Source organism: Sciurus carolinensis, chromosome 6 (genome assembly GCF_902686445.1).
Source record: "Sciurus carolinensis chromosome 6, mSciCar1.2, whole genome shotgun sequence".
Lineage (NCBI taxonomy): Eukaryota > Metazoa > Chordata > Mammalia > Rodentia > Sciuridae > Sciurus > Sciurus carolinensis.
The window spans coordinates 129,350,114-129,362,420 of record NC_062218.1 but is presented as its reverse complement, the minus strand read 5'-3'; the positions used below and the strand labels follow the sequence as shown (position 1 = coordinate 129,362,420).

Here is a 12,307-nt window from a genome sequence, read left to right as displayed (position 1 = left end):
ACCAGTGGAATGAAGAATATTGCAATTCTGAAGAGCCATAAATGTAAAAACTTAAAACATGGTACAATATTCCACGAAATGAGGCTTTATCACAGGATCCTAGGTCTGAGGGTCCCAACGCCTAGAATTTGAATACTCTCATTTTGTTTTCAGATGGAGATTTCCCCCTACCCATCCGTTAAGAAACTAAACGGGGGGCTGGGGAGATAGCTCAGTTGGTAGAGTGCTTGCTTTGTAAGCACAAGGCCCTGGGTTCGATCCCCAGCACCCCCCCCCCCAAAAAAAAAAAAAAAAAAAAAAACTAAAGGCTACAGACCGATAGTCCCTTAACACGTTGTGGGTAGTCTCTAGCACAAGTCATTAGACAAGCTGTTTCTAGAACGAAAAACTGTTGGGTTCAAATCCTGACCATCATTTATCACTCCTAAGTTGTAGAAATGAGGTGAGTGGAAGTTCCGACAACACAACTGGGGTGAGAATTCACATAAGCAACGAACGAACATTTCCCCTTTTAGCGGAATCCTCCAGCCCAGCTAACGCCGACCGAAAAGCCCAAGCTCCGATTGCCGGCCAGTCCCGTCCCACGCCGCGCAAGCGCAGCCTGGCCGCCTGGAATCCCTCCCTGAACTCGCGCGTGCTGGTCGTCGGCGGGAGACCGGGTCTCGCGATGCGTGTGTACGTGCGTGTGCGTGCGCGGTCCTCGCGAGCTCGCGCACGCTGCCTCTTGCACTACGGGGCTGTGGCGGCCTCTTCCTCCTGGGTCCGGGGCCGCTCGGTGCGCGGTGCCCGCGGCGGGAGCTGGGCGCAGTGTTGGCCTCGGCACCGCCGCCACTGTCACCGCCTGCCCCTCGGTCTGGACCCTTTCCCGTCCCGTGCAGAAGCAGTGACTGGGGACGAAGCGACGCCAGCGTGAGGTTCCCAGCCGATGGGCAGCCCCTGGACGCGCTGAGGGGCCGGGCTTCGAGTGGCCGAGGTAGGTGGGCGCGCGGGTTCTCCATCTGGGGGAGCGGCGGCGGGGCTGCGGCGCCCGCCGGAAACGCGAGGACCGGCGTCTGGTAGCTGATGAGGAGAGCGCCCCGACCCGCGCATGCCACGGGCTCTGGCCTGACCCGGAGAGAGCGCACGACGCGGACGTAGCCTGCCTTCCCGGTGTGGAGCCATCACGGGAAAAATTCCTCCTGCGGCGGGGCGGGGGAGGGCTCACCCTTTCTTTTCTTTGAGAGGTCAAAAACCGCAGTCCTCCCTCCGCCTTTTAAATAAAAGCCTGTTTGAGATTGGCATCTAGACGAAGTGGCCTGCGGACTTCGACGATTGCGGAACTCAAGAGTGGACAGACAGCAGGTTACGAATTTTGTTATTGGGAGGGTACACAGCCTTCTCTCCACTGTGGGCGCCTGTGTTCTGCAAACTTGTTATTGCTAATGCGTTAGTAATCCCTTTGGGCACACAACCGGTGGTACATTTTCGAATGCCTTATGTCGAATAAGGATTCTGGCACTGAGGAAACTGCGCCGTAGGGCACAGTTAAGGAGTGGAAAGAAGACAAAGGAGGCCGTTATTTATGTTCTGTCCTGGTATCAAAACTTTCGGTAGTAGGGCAGGGTATATAGCAACTGGCTTTTGCTGAACGGACCTTCAGAGTGGTTGAAATGGGTCACAACGAACACTTTCTGTAGGTTTTATAAAATCCTATGTGGTATGTAATTATTAACCAAATGATCTGAAGAATATATGTCTGAGAATTGTGTGATGTTATCTTTAGAGAAGAGCATAACTTAGGTTTCTTGAAAGGAAGGTTTTCTTCATCTTCAGAAAGCTCATGAATGCCTTTGAAGTTACTAAAAATAGTTGTAGTTCTTTATGTTGGCAGTAATGACTGCCACATTCAAGATAAAGGAAAGGAATTCTTTTACAAAAAACAGCTCACTGAAAGACTTTGAGAGTTAAAAATACACAGTAAAAATCGTCAGAAACATCAAGTTTTAGCTTATCCTTAAGAAATTCAAATTTAGTCATGGTCAGAATACATTGAAGCTCCTCCTACTCTCCTACTTTTCAGTGAACCATTTTAAAAGATATTCTTTAATTTGGTAGCCAACACAGGCTATTCTATAACTCTTGGTTTCCATTCATTCCACACTTTTTAGAAACGTGGTTGTCAGTCTGACTTTCTTCAGAATTGTGGCATGCATACTTTCAAAGAAAGAATCAAGAATTGTTAGCTGGCACTCCCTGGAGTGGAAAGAGGAGGGCATTATGAAATGCAAGATTAATGCTTATGTATTATGCAAAGACTGCATACAGGCATTTATACCTGCATATAAATACACATGATGGTTATGCACACAAGGATCTAATAGTGCTGATTCATGTGTTAATAAGATTGAATTCTGAAAATTGGATTGATTTTTAGCTATTTCCTTTTTTAGTTAACTATTTACATGAGTAATTGTCATTAAGTTTCTTGTTCATTCATTTGTTTTTGGATAAACAGAATACAGTACTTATATGTTGACAATAGCAGGAAAGGAAAAACATAGAAGATCCACGCTTCAGAAGTATTCTTTATGTCATTGTCTTTACATTGGAGTACACAGCTTTACACCTGTCCATTTTTGTGTCCTAGTCTTTAAAATACTGTCTTGCCTGGAATTGGCCGTCTATAAATGTGAATTGTCAGAAGCAAAATAACAAACTGAAGGCATAAATTACTGGAGAATATTAAAAGAAATAGAAATGGGTCCTTTTTTTGTTTTTTAATTGTACATCTGATTTTTTAATTTTTTTTTTCCCAGTGCGGTTTGGTATCTGAGTAAAGGATATGTGGCATCATTTTGCCTCTAAAAGCCTAACATAGTGTAAGCTGAGACTATATAGCCTGAGCACTGATAGATTGTGAATGTTCTCATATATTAAGATAAAATGAGGTAAAGGAAGTAAGGTCCAGAAAGAAAGTTTTGTGATACGACTTAAAGAGGAAAGAACTGGGCTAGGCATATAGCTCAGTTGGTAGAGTGCTTGCCTCACAAGCACAAGGCCCTGTGTTCAATCCCCAGCACTGCAAAAAAAATGAAAGAACTGTAAAATATTAAAACAGATTATAGACAAATATTTTCTTCCTTAAGTGGCAATCTTATCTGTGGGAGAAAGAACTTGTACACCATTTGTACTCTATGAGTGTCCCAGCAGGATCAGGATGATTTCTGTTTTGGGGGGGGAAGGGTAGTTGTTTTTACTTCCTTTTTTTTTTTTTTTTTTTTTTTTTTTTTTTTTTTTTTGCAGAGCCAGAAATTGAACCCAGGGCCTCACACATGCTGTGCAAGTACTCTACCATTGAGCTATACCCTAAGCCCAGTTTTCAAATAATAAAGTTGAAAAGGGTTCACTTTTCCTCTTATAGTCCTCTCACAGGTCTGTGGGTTTCTCCTTGTATTTGCATATGATCTCTAGTTCAACTTTATGGGCAATAAACTATTATTTTGATTCCTATTTAGTTCTTGTATATATTTCTCAAGTAGTGTATAAGTTGAGGAGAGAAATGTGTGTGATCCTTTTTTCCCATTTGGAAGGCAAATCTGTCTCTTTATATGTTGCCAACAGAAAGATTTGTTGGTGTTTGTACTGGTAGGGGCTAAAGAGATGAATAAAAATTTAAATAGGAATATTTTTTAAGTTGAGTCTTATGTTTTCATTGTAGTATAGCTAAGTGATTCTTGTGGTGGGGAGTGATTTTGTCCTCCAGGGAACATTTGACGATGTCTGCAGAAATTTTTGGTTGTCACAAATTGGGGGAGTGGGGAGAGAAGATGTTGCTACTGACATCGAGTGAGTGTAGGCCAGGGTTGCTGCTTAACATCTTACAGTGCACAGGACAGACCTCCACAACAATTTTCTTACCCAAATGAGTACTGCTATTGAAAACCCTGTATATGATTTCTATACTATAAATTGTTGGTTCAAAATTCAGATCATCTAAATTCATATTTGACTGTACCATTTCCTGGTGTGTGACCCTGGCAGGTTGCTTAAAAGTCTTTGCCTATTGCTGTAAAAATAGTCAGTAATACAAATTTCTCATAGGATGTCCTGAGAATTGAATCAGATAATGTGCAAAGTACTAAACTTACTGCTGGGCACATACAAAATGCTCAAAAAGTAACTTTAGGTTAATGTTAAAATGTTTGGAACTTATCTTTAAGGTCTCTCCTTACATCTTTTTTTTTTTTTTTTTTTGCGGTACTGGGGATCGAACTCAGGGCCTTGTGCTTGTGAGGCAAGCACTGTACCAACTGAGCTATCTCCCCAGCCCTCTCCTTACATCTTATCTGATATTAGAATTGGAGCTGGTAATGTGATATTTAATAAGCTAGTGCTTTTTATATCTTTGGGAAGTGAGTGAAAAAATATTCTTTTTAGTATGGCCCAGTCTTGTTTTATATTCCCAGGTTTACAAAGCTCTTGCCATAAACAAGTAGCTTCTCATTTTAATTATTTTTCCTTAATAGTTAAGACATTAAACCAGCTGCCCAACTGTTCTATATCTGTTAATTCTCAGAAAACATTTAGTAATCCAACAGAATTTGATTCTATGATTTGATTCCCAATTCCTTTTGCCTTTATGAACTAAAGTAAGTTTATAGTGCAGTCAGTGGCACATGCCTTTAATCTCAGTGACTCAGAAGGTTAAGGTAGGAGGATCACAAGTTCAAGGCCAGTCTGTGCAGCTTAGTGAGACCCTGTCTCAAAAAATAAAAAGAATTGGGGATGTAGCTTTGTGATAAAGTGTCCTTGGGTTTAATCTCCAATACAAAATAAATAAGTAAATAAAGAATAATTAAATAAAATAAAAATTAAAAGGGCTAAGGGCATAGTGTAGCTCTATGGTAGAGTGCCCTTGGGTTCAGTACTACAAAATCATCATCATTATCATAAAAATTTAAAAATAAAATGTGTTTACAGTGCTTTGGGCTCACTGTTTATGACCTCTGGTAGTAACTTTTCATAACTGAGGTCTTGATGCAGTTATACATATATGAAGGGTGCAGGCAAACATTTAACAACTTGAGACTGAACCTTAATATACATTTGTGACTTTTTTTCTAAATCCAAATTGGAATCCATATCCTTTCTTACCTTGTTGCAATGTAATACCATAGTCTCTATAAGGCTATGGCTGTTTAGGGCTGGCTTGTCATGAGATGGTTGCTTTTTTTTTTAAATGGTACTGAGGATTGAACCCAAGGGGGGGCACTTACCTACTGAGCCAAATCCCCAGCCCTTTTTATTTTTTATTTTGAGACAGGGTCTTACCAAGTTGCTTAGGGCCTTGCTAAGTTGCTGAGGCTGACTTTGAACTTGTGATTCTCCTGCCTCAGCCTCTGGAGTCACTGAAATTATGGGCATGCACTGCACGCAACTTAATACATCCTTAATATAGAGAAAGAAATCACAGGGATATCCTCATAGTCAGAGACTTTAGACTGTTCAGGGCTCCTGTAAAGGAAGAAGATCCTCACAATACTTACCATCAGGGAAGAAAGCGGTGTTGCATATTCAAGATTTTGTCTTCAAAATAGGAGGTGTTTTATTATGATTGTTACCCGTATTTTTGTAGTATAAGTCTATGAGAGTGTGTGTGTATGTGTGTGTGTTACATACACATATAAAATGTTCACTCATTTTAGTTAATGGGAACCTTCATTAACCCTTTGTTGGTACTGCCTTCTGTTTTGATAGAGGATGTTTGAAGGGAACATGTACGTTGGGCCAAGAGATTGTGTTCATTGCTTGGCACATTCTGTCCTTTGTAAAGTGTAACACACACTCAGGGTTCTGTATAAATAATAAATGATAATGATGGCATGTCTCTTTTGTGGAAACTGTGGTCAGGTTAGAAATATACATGTTAGAAATATAATAAAAGACCAAAGGGAGGCATTCTAAGAAAGTTAGGCAAAGTGAAAAAAAGAATCAAATTAATGAAAAGTTCTTGGCATTATTTTTATCCTTTTGGGGTTTAATAATCTAAAAGAAAAAACCTACAAAATGTAACACTTGTTTTCTGCTTATACCAGTTCCTAATCAGAGAATATTATGACTACTAAATTAGTATTATAATTGAGTTATCTTATATGATGCTTGTTCTACCCATGATTAAATTGAGAAAAACAAGGATCTTTGAATCTGATGTGTTTGTTTATAAGTGGTCTGGAGTCCTGCCCGTCAGCCTAATTTTAGGTAGTCTACATAGTTGTTGGAAGACAGACTACTTTCCCACTGAATGCTGTCATACAGATATGTATTTGTGTATGTGTATTTATGCATATTTGTCTCTTATTTTTGGTAGAAAATGATGCATCCAGTTGCCAGCAGTAACCCAGCATTCTGTGGGCCTGGCAAGCCTTCCTGCCTCAATGAAGATGCCATGAGAGCTGCTGATCAGTTTGACATATATTCCTCCCAGCAAAGCAAATACAGCCACACTGTCAGCCACAAACCAATGGTTTGTCAGAGGCAAGACCCATTAAATGAAACACACTTGCAGCCTACCAGTGGCAGAAGCATAGAGATAAAAGATGAACTAAAGAAAAAGAAAAATCTCAACCGATCTGGTAAGCGTGGCCGGCCTTCAGGAACCACCAAATCAGCAGGATACCGGACCAGCACAGGCAGACCCCTGGGAACTACCAAAGCGGCTGGATTTAAGACAAGTCCAGGCAGACCTTTGGGTACAACTAAAGCTGCGGGATACAAAGTCAGCCCAGGGAGACCTCCAGGTAGCATTAAAGCTCTATCCCGTCTTGCCGATCTTGGTTATGGCTGTGGCACTGCTGCTTTTCCTTATCCTATGATGCATGGCAGAGCAGTTCATGGGGTAGAGGAAACCAGCAGCGAAGTCAAGCCACCCAATGAGTGAATGAGGCAGGAGAGGAGGGCCAGGTTTAGGAGATTGTGAATAATCCCAAAGCTTCATGGTTTTATTTTGACATGAAATTTTACATCCTGGGCTTTCCAAGTTTCTTTTTCTGTTAGATTTTTTTCCCCCTGCTTTTGCTCAGAAGCTGCCATATGCTGACAGGTTCATTCAGGGCATAGCAGTGGCACTGTATTTGTACATAGATTCAAGCATAACACCTAAGTAAATCAGTTTTGCTTTTCTTTAGAGTTATGATTGCGTCTTGTTTCATTACAACTTTTGGGCCATTCTAATAGATGCTTTATATGCTAAACAACTGAAACCATTATACCTATTAGTTTGTGAAGTAAGCCTACAATATAATAAAGATAATATCTAAGGTATTTTTAACTGGTGGAGCAAAAAAGCAAACTAATAATTCAGGATTACTTGAGGTAATGGCTGTGTGAATTTTTGTAGCATTCACTTTCATGAGACAGTACACAGCTGTTTGTATGCTTTGGAATTTACATAGACTTCAGATGTTAAAAAAAAAAAAACGTCTTTTTGGTGTTCTGAGTTTAAGCAGCTTCTTATTTATTGATCTACATGGCATTAATTGATTTAACCATTATTCCTAAAAGAATTCTTTAGTGTTTGCCTCTTAGCAGTGGTAGGTTATGTATTTTTAATTGCCTAAGAGCATATGTACCAAACACTACAAACAATTCATATTTACAAAAAACTTAAACTATTTTATAAAAACTGCACATTACATTTCTGGTGAAATACAATGCATTCTGAGAATAGCATTTTTAATATAATAGAAAAAAATTTTCTTAAGGTCTGCATGTAGTTATAGTCACTATATTTTGCTTTTCATATACTGGGTGGATTTTAAAGTATTATGTTTAAAAACATGTATTAGTAGTGTTTATTTCTTTAGAATGTTTTTTAGTTTTTCTGAGAAGTTGTCCCATTGCATTAGCACTTACTATGTTTTCAGGTTTATATCTACCAAAGGGCACAATTTGAGTGGTAGACTGTAAAACAGAATGAACTTTCCTGACAGAACCCAAATATTAAGAAATACAGAAATCCATCTATGCATGAAACATGTAAAAGAAAATGTTGCTTAGTCTAATTAAAAATCTTATTGTGGCTCTTGTGAGACCACTTCGTCCAAAACAATTTTTTCCTTCATCAGTGTTTGCTTAAAGCAAAATAGAAAAGAGGAAAAAAAGTGTTGGGCAAATATGTACCGTTGGGGTAGAGGGAAATCTTTCTTCCCTTCTTTCTGAAAGTAATATTCCTTGTTAATAACATTTTATTCATCCTGAGTTTGTTCTAAAAAATATCCTAAACTTCAGATTTGAAAAAAATTCCATTGAACTTTAAAGATACAGTGTTTGTACTTTCCATTTTAAATGCCTTTGAGATTAAAATGTAGATTTGCAGGACCCAGAAACTTTTAAAATAATTAAAAACTTAAAAGGGCAAATAATGTGTTGGTTGAGCTTGCTCTCAGTTAATGCAAACTGATTGCAAATGGATGTCATGTTTCATACCTTTTTTATCAGGAAAAAAGCAGCAAGCCTTCAGGTGTTCCAGTGATGCCTGACACAATGAGCTGGACTTTATGCTGCTCTTTACAGTAAGAGGTGTTGCATTTTATGTGGGGACTTTGTGCACTGGCGACTAAGACAGTGACCTCAACAATATTAGCTTTGCACAAACCATAGCAAACAATGTTGGATGACTACATAATCAATTGTAACATTCTGGCAGCTAAATTGCTACAAAAGTTTCTTCTTGCAGAAGCTTAGAATATAAAACTTTTAATAATTTACTCAGAACATTATAACTTCTGACACACACAAATGCTTGCATCTTTATTCATGTGTTCATGTATCCAGTTCTCTTCCCTTAGTTGTTTCTCAAGATGATGTTTCAGCAGTGGCTGCTTAGAAATCCTTTCAAGCTGGTTCCTGAAGACAGTTGTTTAATGTATACCATTGTCAAGGATTTGGTTGCATGTTGTGTTAAGTCCATTAGACATTACCCCTTTCAGTTTCTTTTCATTCCGATTTTGTTAAACATGCCCTTCCTTTCATCCTCTGCCCTTTCCTGCATTCATTCCCTCTCACCCCAGCACATCTACTCAGTGGTGCTGTGCTGTGTGTCAGAAGATAAAGCAGGTGTATTATTGTATAATGAATTTTGTATACATGTCTATGAAATGGTGAAATCAGCTAAAGGAGGTATGTTTGTAATAGTCTTTATTATCAGGAGCTATGTCCCAGGAAAAAGGGGGGACAAATGGCTACAGTTGTGAATGGATAACATGGTTTAGAAAGCCAAATTACTGTTCATGTGAGCATTTACCTGGAATATTAGATCTATATGCTGGGGAACATCTCCTGATTCCACTTACTTTTCTCCTTGTGAACAGTTTACTGGTGCCATGTTGAAGAGAAAGACATATAAGTGATAACATGAATGAAGTCTTAAAATATAAAATATTTTTACTTCTATAGAATCTAAAGACTACATTGTGCATCTTTTGTAACACTGTCTCTTGTCATGATAAACACTGAAATAGCATGTTAAACAGTTGCCTATACTTTTAATATAATCAGTTGGGGAAAACTGCCCCCCCCCCCACTGTATTATTGTTCCTTAAAAGGTAAATTGCTAATTTTATACTGTGTAATTCTACAAAATAGGTTTCACTATTCTATATTAAAACTTTTGGTCAGAAAATGATCTGCTAGTCAAGTAAGTTTGCTTTACTTTTTTCTTTAAAAAATATTTTAACATGCCTTATTTATTATTATCACATTAACAAACTAATACAGATGAAATTTTTGTTTTTTGACAGATGAAACCTTGCATAACTAATCTTTAGTATGGGATGATTTTGATACTATTTTGGGGGTTTTCACTGCATATTAAAAATATTGGCACAGTGTATTGGAAGAAAATAAGTAGTATCTTGTTTAATTTTTAATATTTGGGGATATTTTTAAAATCAGTGTTTCAATTAGACTAAAAATTCTATTTTTATTTACATTTTAAAAGAAACATCTATCAAAGTAATATTCATTTCAAACTATGTTTGTGTAAATTACACATATTTTCATGAAATAAGAATAGAATTTCTTTGAGCTAACAAGGAAAAAAAACCTGGATCCATTAGGTTAAGGGTGATTCATCCAGTGTAAGAATAACCAGTGTATGAGCAAAAAAAAAAATAAAAATAATAATAAAAAAACTTCTTTATGTTCTGAGAAGCTTTAAAAGAATAATTCAGGGGATATTGATGATAACTGCTACTCTGATAGTCATTGTTTCCATATGCAGTAATTTTATGATCCCTCTATAAATGTAAGTGTTCACAGTAGTTGTTTAAAACATTTTCCTTGGACAAAAAAGTTTCCATGCTATTACGTTTTTGTTTTTATTATAGCTTAAGTATTTGCTCTTATAGTCTAGAATATATCTAAATCTTGCCTCGGTTTTTCCCTTCTCCTTTCAAGTAAACAAACCTATGCTCTCACATATAATGTATTTGAGTTTTGGATAATTTAATGCTATAGTAAATCCAGTGTGTGATTTAAAGTAATCAGACCACTTTGATTCTTTACATTTTCACAATTTCCTTTTCCACAGATAATTATGGCGAAAATAATTACCAATTACCTGATAATAAGCACGCTGTCCTCTGCTGTAAAAAGTCTGAATAGATACTGTGTATGTTTTTATGTCCATGAACTTGAGCTACTCGTGTGCAATTATGTGTATGGGAATGGAGTAGTGTTCATGATTTGTATCTACATCATCATATGGATGTATATTTATTAATAAAGTCATTACTTTAAAACCAACTATGTGTTCACTACTTTATTTTTTAGCATAGTATCTTTTCATGTAGAGTAATAGTAAATAGTAAACCTTTTTCATGATTGTACATAGTATTTTTTTTTAATTTCACATTCTGAAACCTACCCTTCTAAACATTTTTATTTTTCTTAAAATAGTTATACTTTTACATCCTTGCAAGTGTGTTGTTTTCCCATTTTCTTCCAATTATTAAGATACATCAGGCTAATATTCTAAGGCTTATATTTAAATTTAAACATGATTAACCGCTTTAGTTTAAAAAAATTCAGGCCAGGCTTGATGGTGCACGCCTGTAATCACAGCAGCTCTGGAAGCTGAGGCAAGAGGATTGAGAGTTCAGAGTCAGCCTTAGCAACTTAGGGACGCCCTAAGCAATTCAGCAGGATCCTGTCTCTAAATAAAATATAAAAATGGACTGGGAATGGTTAAGCCTGCTGGGTTCAATCCCTGGTACCCGCCCCCCAGAAAAATTTATATATGAAACATGGCTCATTGTATTCTAATTTTTTATGTTAACTTTAAAGAGATCAGCATGTGCATCTTTCATAATTGTCAAATACCTGAGACATTAAACTATATATACTTTCTCCTGAGTATTTGAATGTATAATTGCTTTTCTCATTTTCTCCGAAGCCTGCAGATCATCTAGAACAAAAGTTGGCAAACTACATCCCACTGTTTTTGTAAATAAAGTTTTGCTGAAATATGGATATTTGTTTACAGATCGTCTGTGGCTACTTGTGCATTACAGCAGTGGAGTTGAGTTGTGACATCACACCTGCAAAGCCTAAAATGTTTACTATCTGTTCCTTTCCTTCATGAAAAAAATTTAACAGTCCCTTATGTAGAAGGATAAATTGGAATAGAAAATAGCAAATAAAATTTGAAGTTGAATTTCAAAAACATATAAAAGAATTGATGAGCCAGGCATGGTACATACCTGTAATTCAAGCTACTCCAAAGGCTGAGACTAGAGGTTTGTACATAATCTACCATACATCATAGCCTAGCAACACAGTCCACTGTAGAATGCTGGTTATTTACTGTCATGATTAAGCACATGACTGGGAGCTGCAGCTAGCTGACTACCACTGCCCAGCATCACAAGAGAGTATCATATCCCTATCACTAGTCTGGGAAAAGATAAAAACTCAAAATATAGTTTCTATTGAGTGTATCTAAGTTGACCCATCGTAGTTGGTGACTGTACAAGATATGTACAAGACAATGGCATCTGTGAATGAGGACAGTTTTGTTTCAGAACTATGCAATTTTTATTTTTATTTTTTTTTTTTTTTTTGCGGTGCTGGGGATCAAACCCAGGGCCTTGTGCTTGCAAGGCAAACACTCTACCGACTGAGCTATCTCCCCAGCCATTGAACTATACAATTTTAATTTCCTTTTATTCCCTCTGGCACTTGCTAGAATCATCAATACAATGTTGAACAGAAATAGTGAAAGTAGGTGTCATTGCCATTTTCCTGATGTGAGAGGGAAAATATTCACTCT

The 12,307-nt window shown here is 37.7% G+C and overlaps 1 protein-coding gene across 2 annotated transcripts; it reads left to right on the top strand.

The window, feature by feature from the left end:
• The first annotated feature begins 702 nt into the window (after positions 1 to 702).
• Positions 703 to 10,783, top strand: C6H5orf24 (chromosome 6 C5orf24 homolog). Of its 2 annotated transcripts, XM_047556538.1 has the most exons (3): positions 703 to 973; positions 6,347 to 6,776; positions 8,476 to 10,783. In XM_047556538.1, the coding sequence occupies exons 2-3, from the start codon at positions 6,350 to 6,352 to the stop codon at positions 8,514 to 8,516; spliced, it is 468 nt and encodes a 155-aa protein (XP_047412494.1). In that variant the 5' UTR covers positions 703 to 973; positions 6,347 to 6,349; the 3' UTR covers positions 8,517 to 10,783. The 2 variants fall into 2 exon arrangements, with proteins under 2 accessions (XP_047412494.1, XP_047412493.1); XM_047556537.1 differs by having other exon boundaries at positions 704 to 973; positions 6,347 to 10,783.
• Positions 10,784 to 12,307: the final 1,524 nt, after the last annotated feature.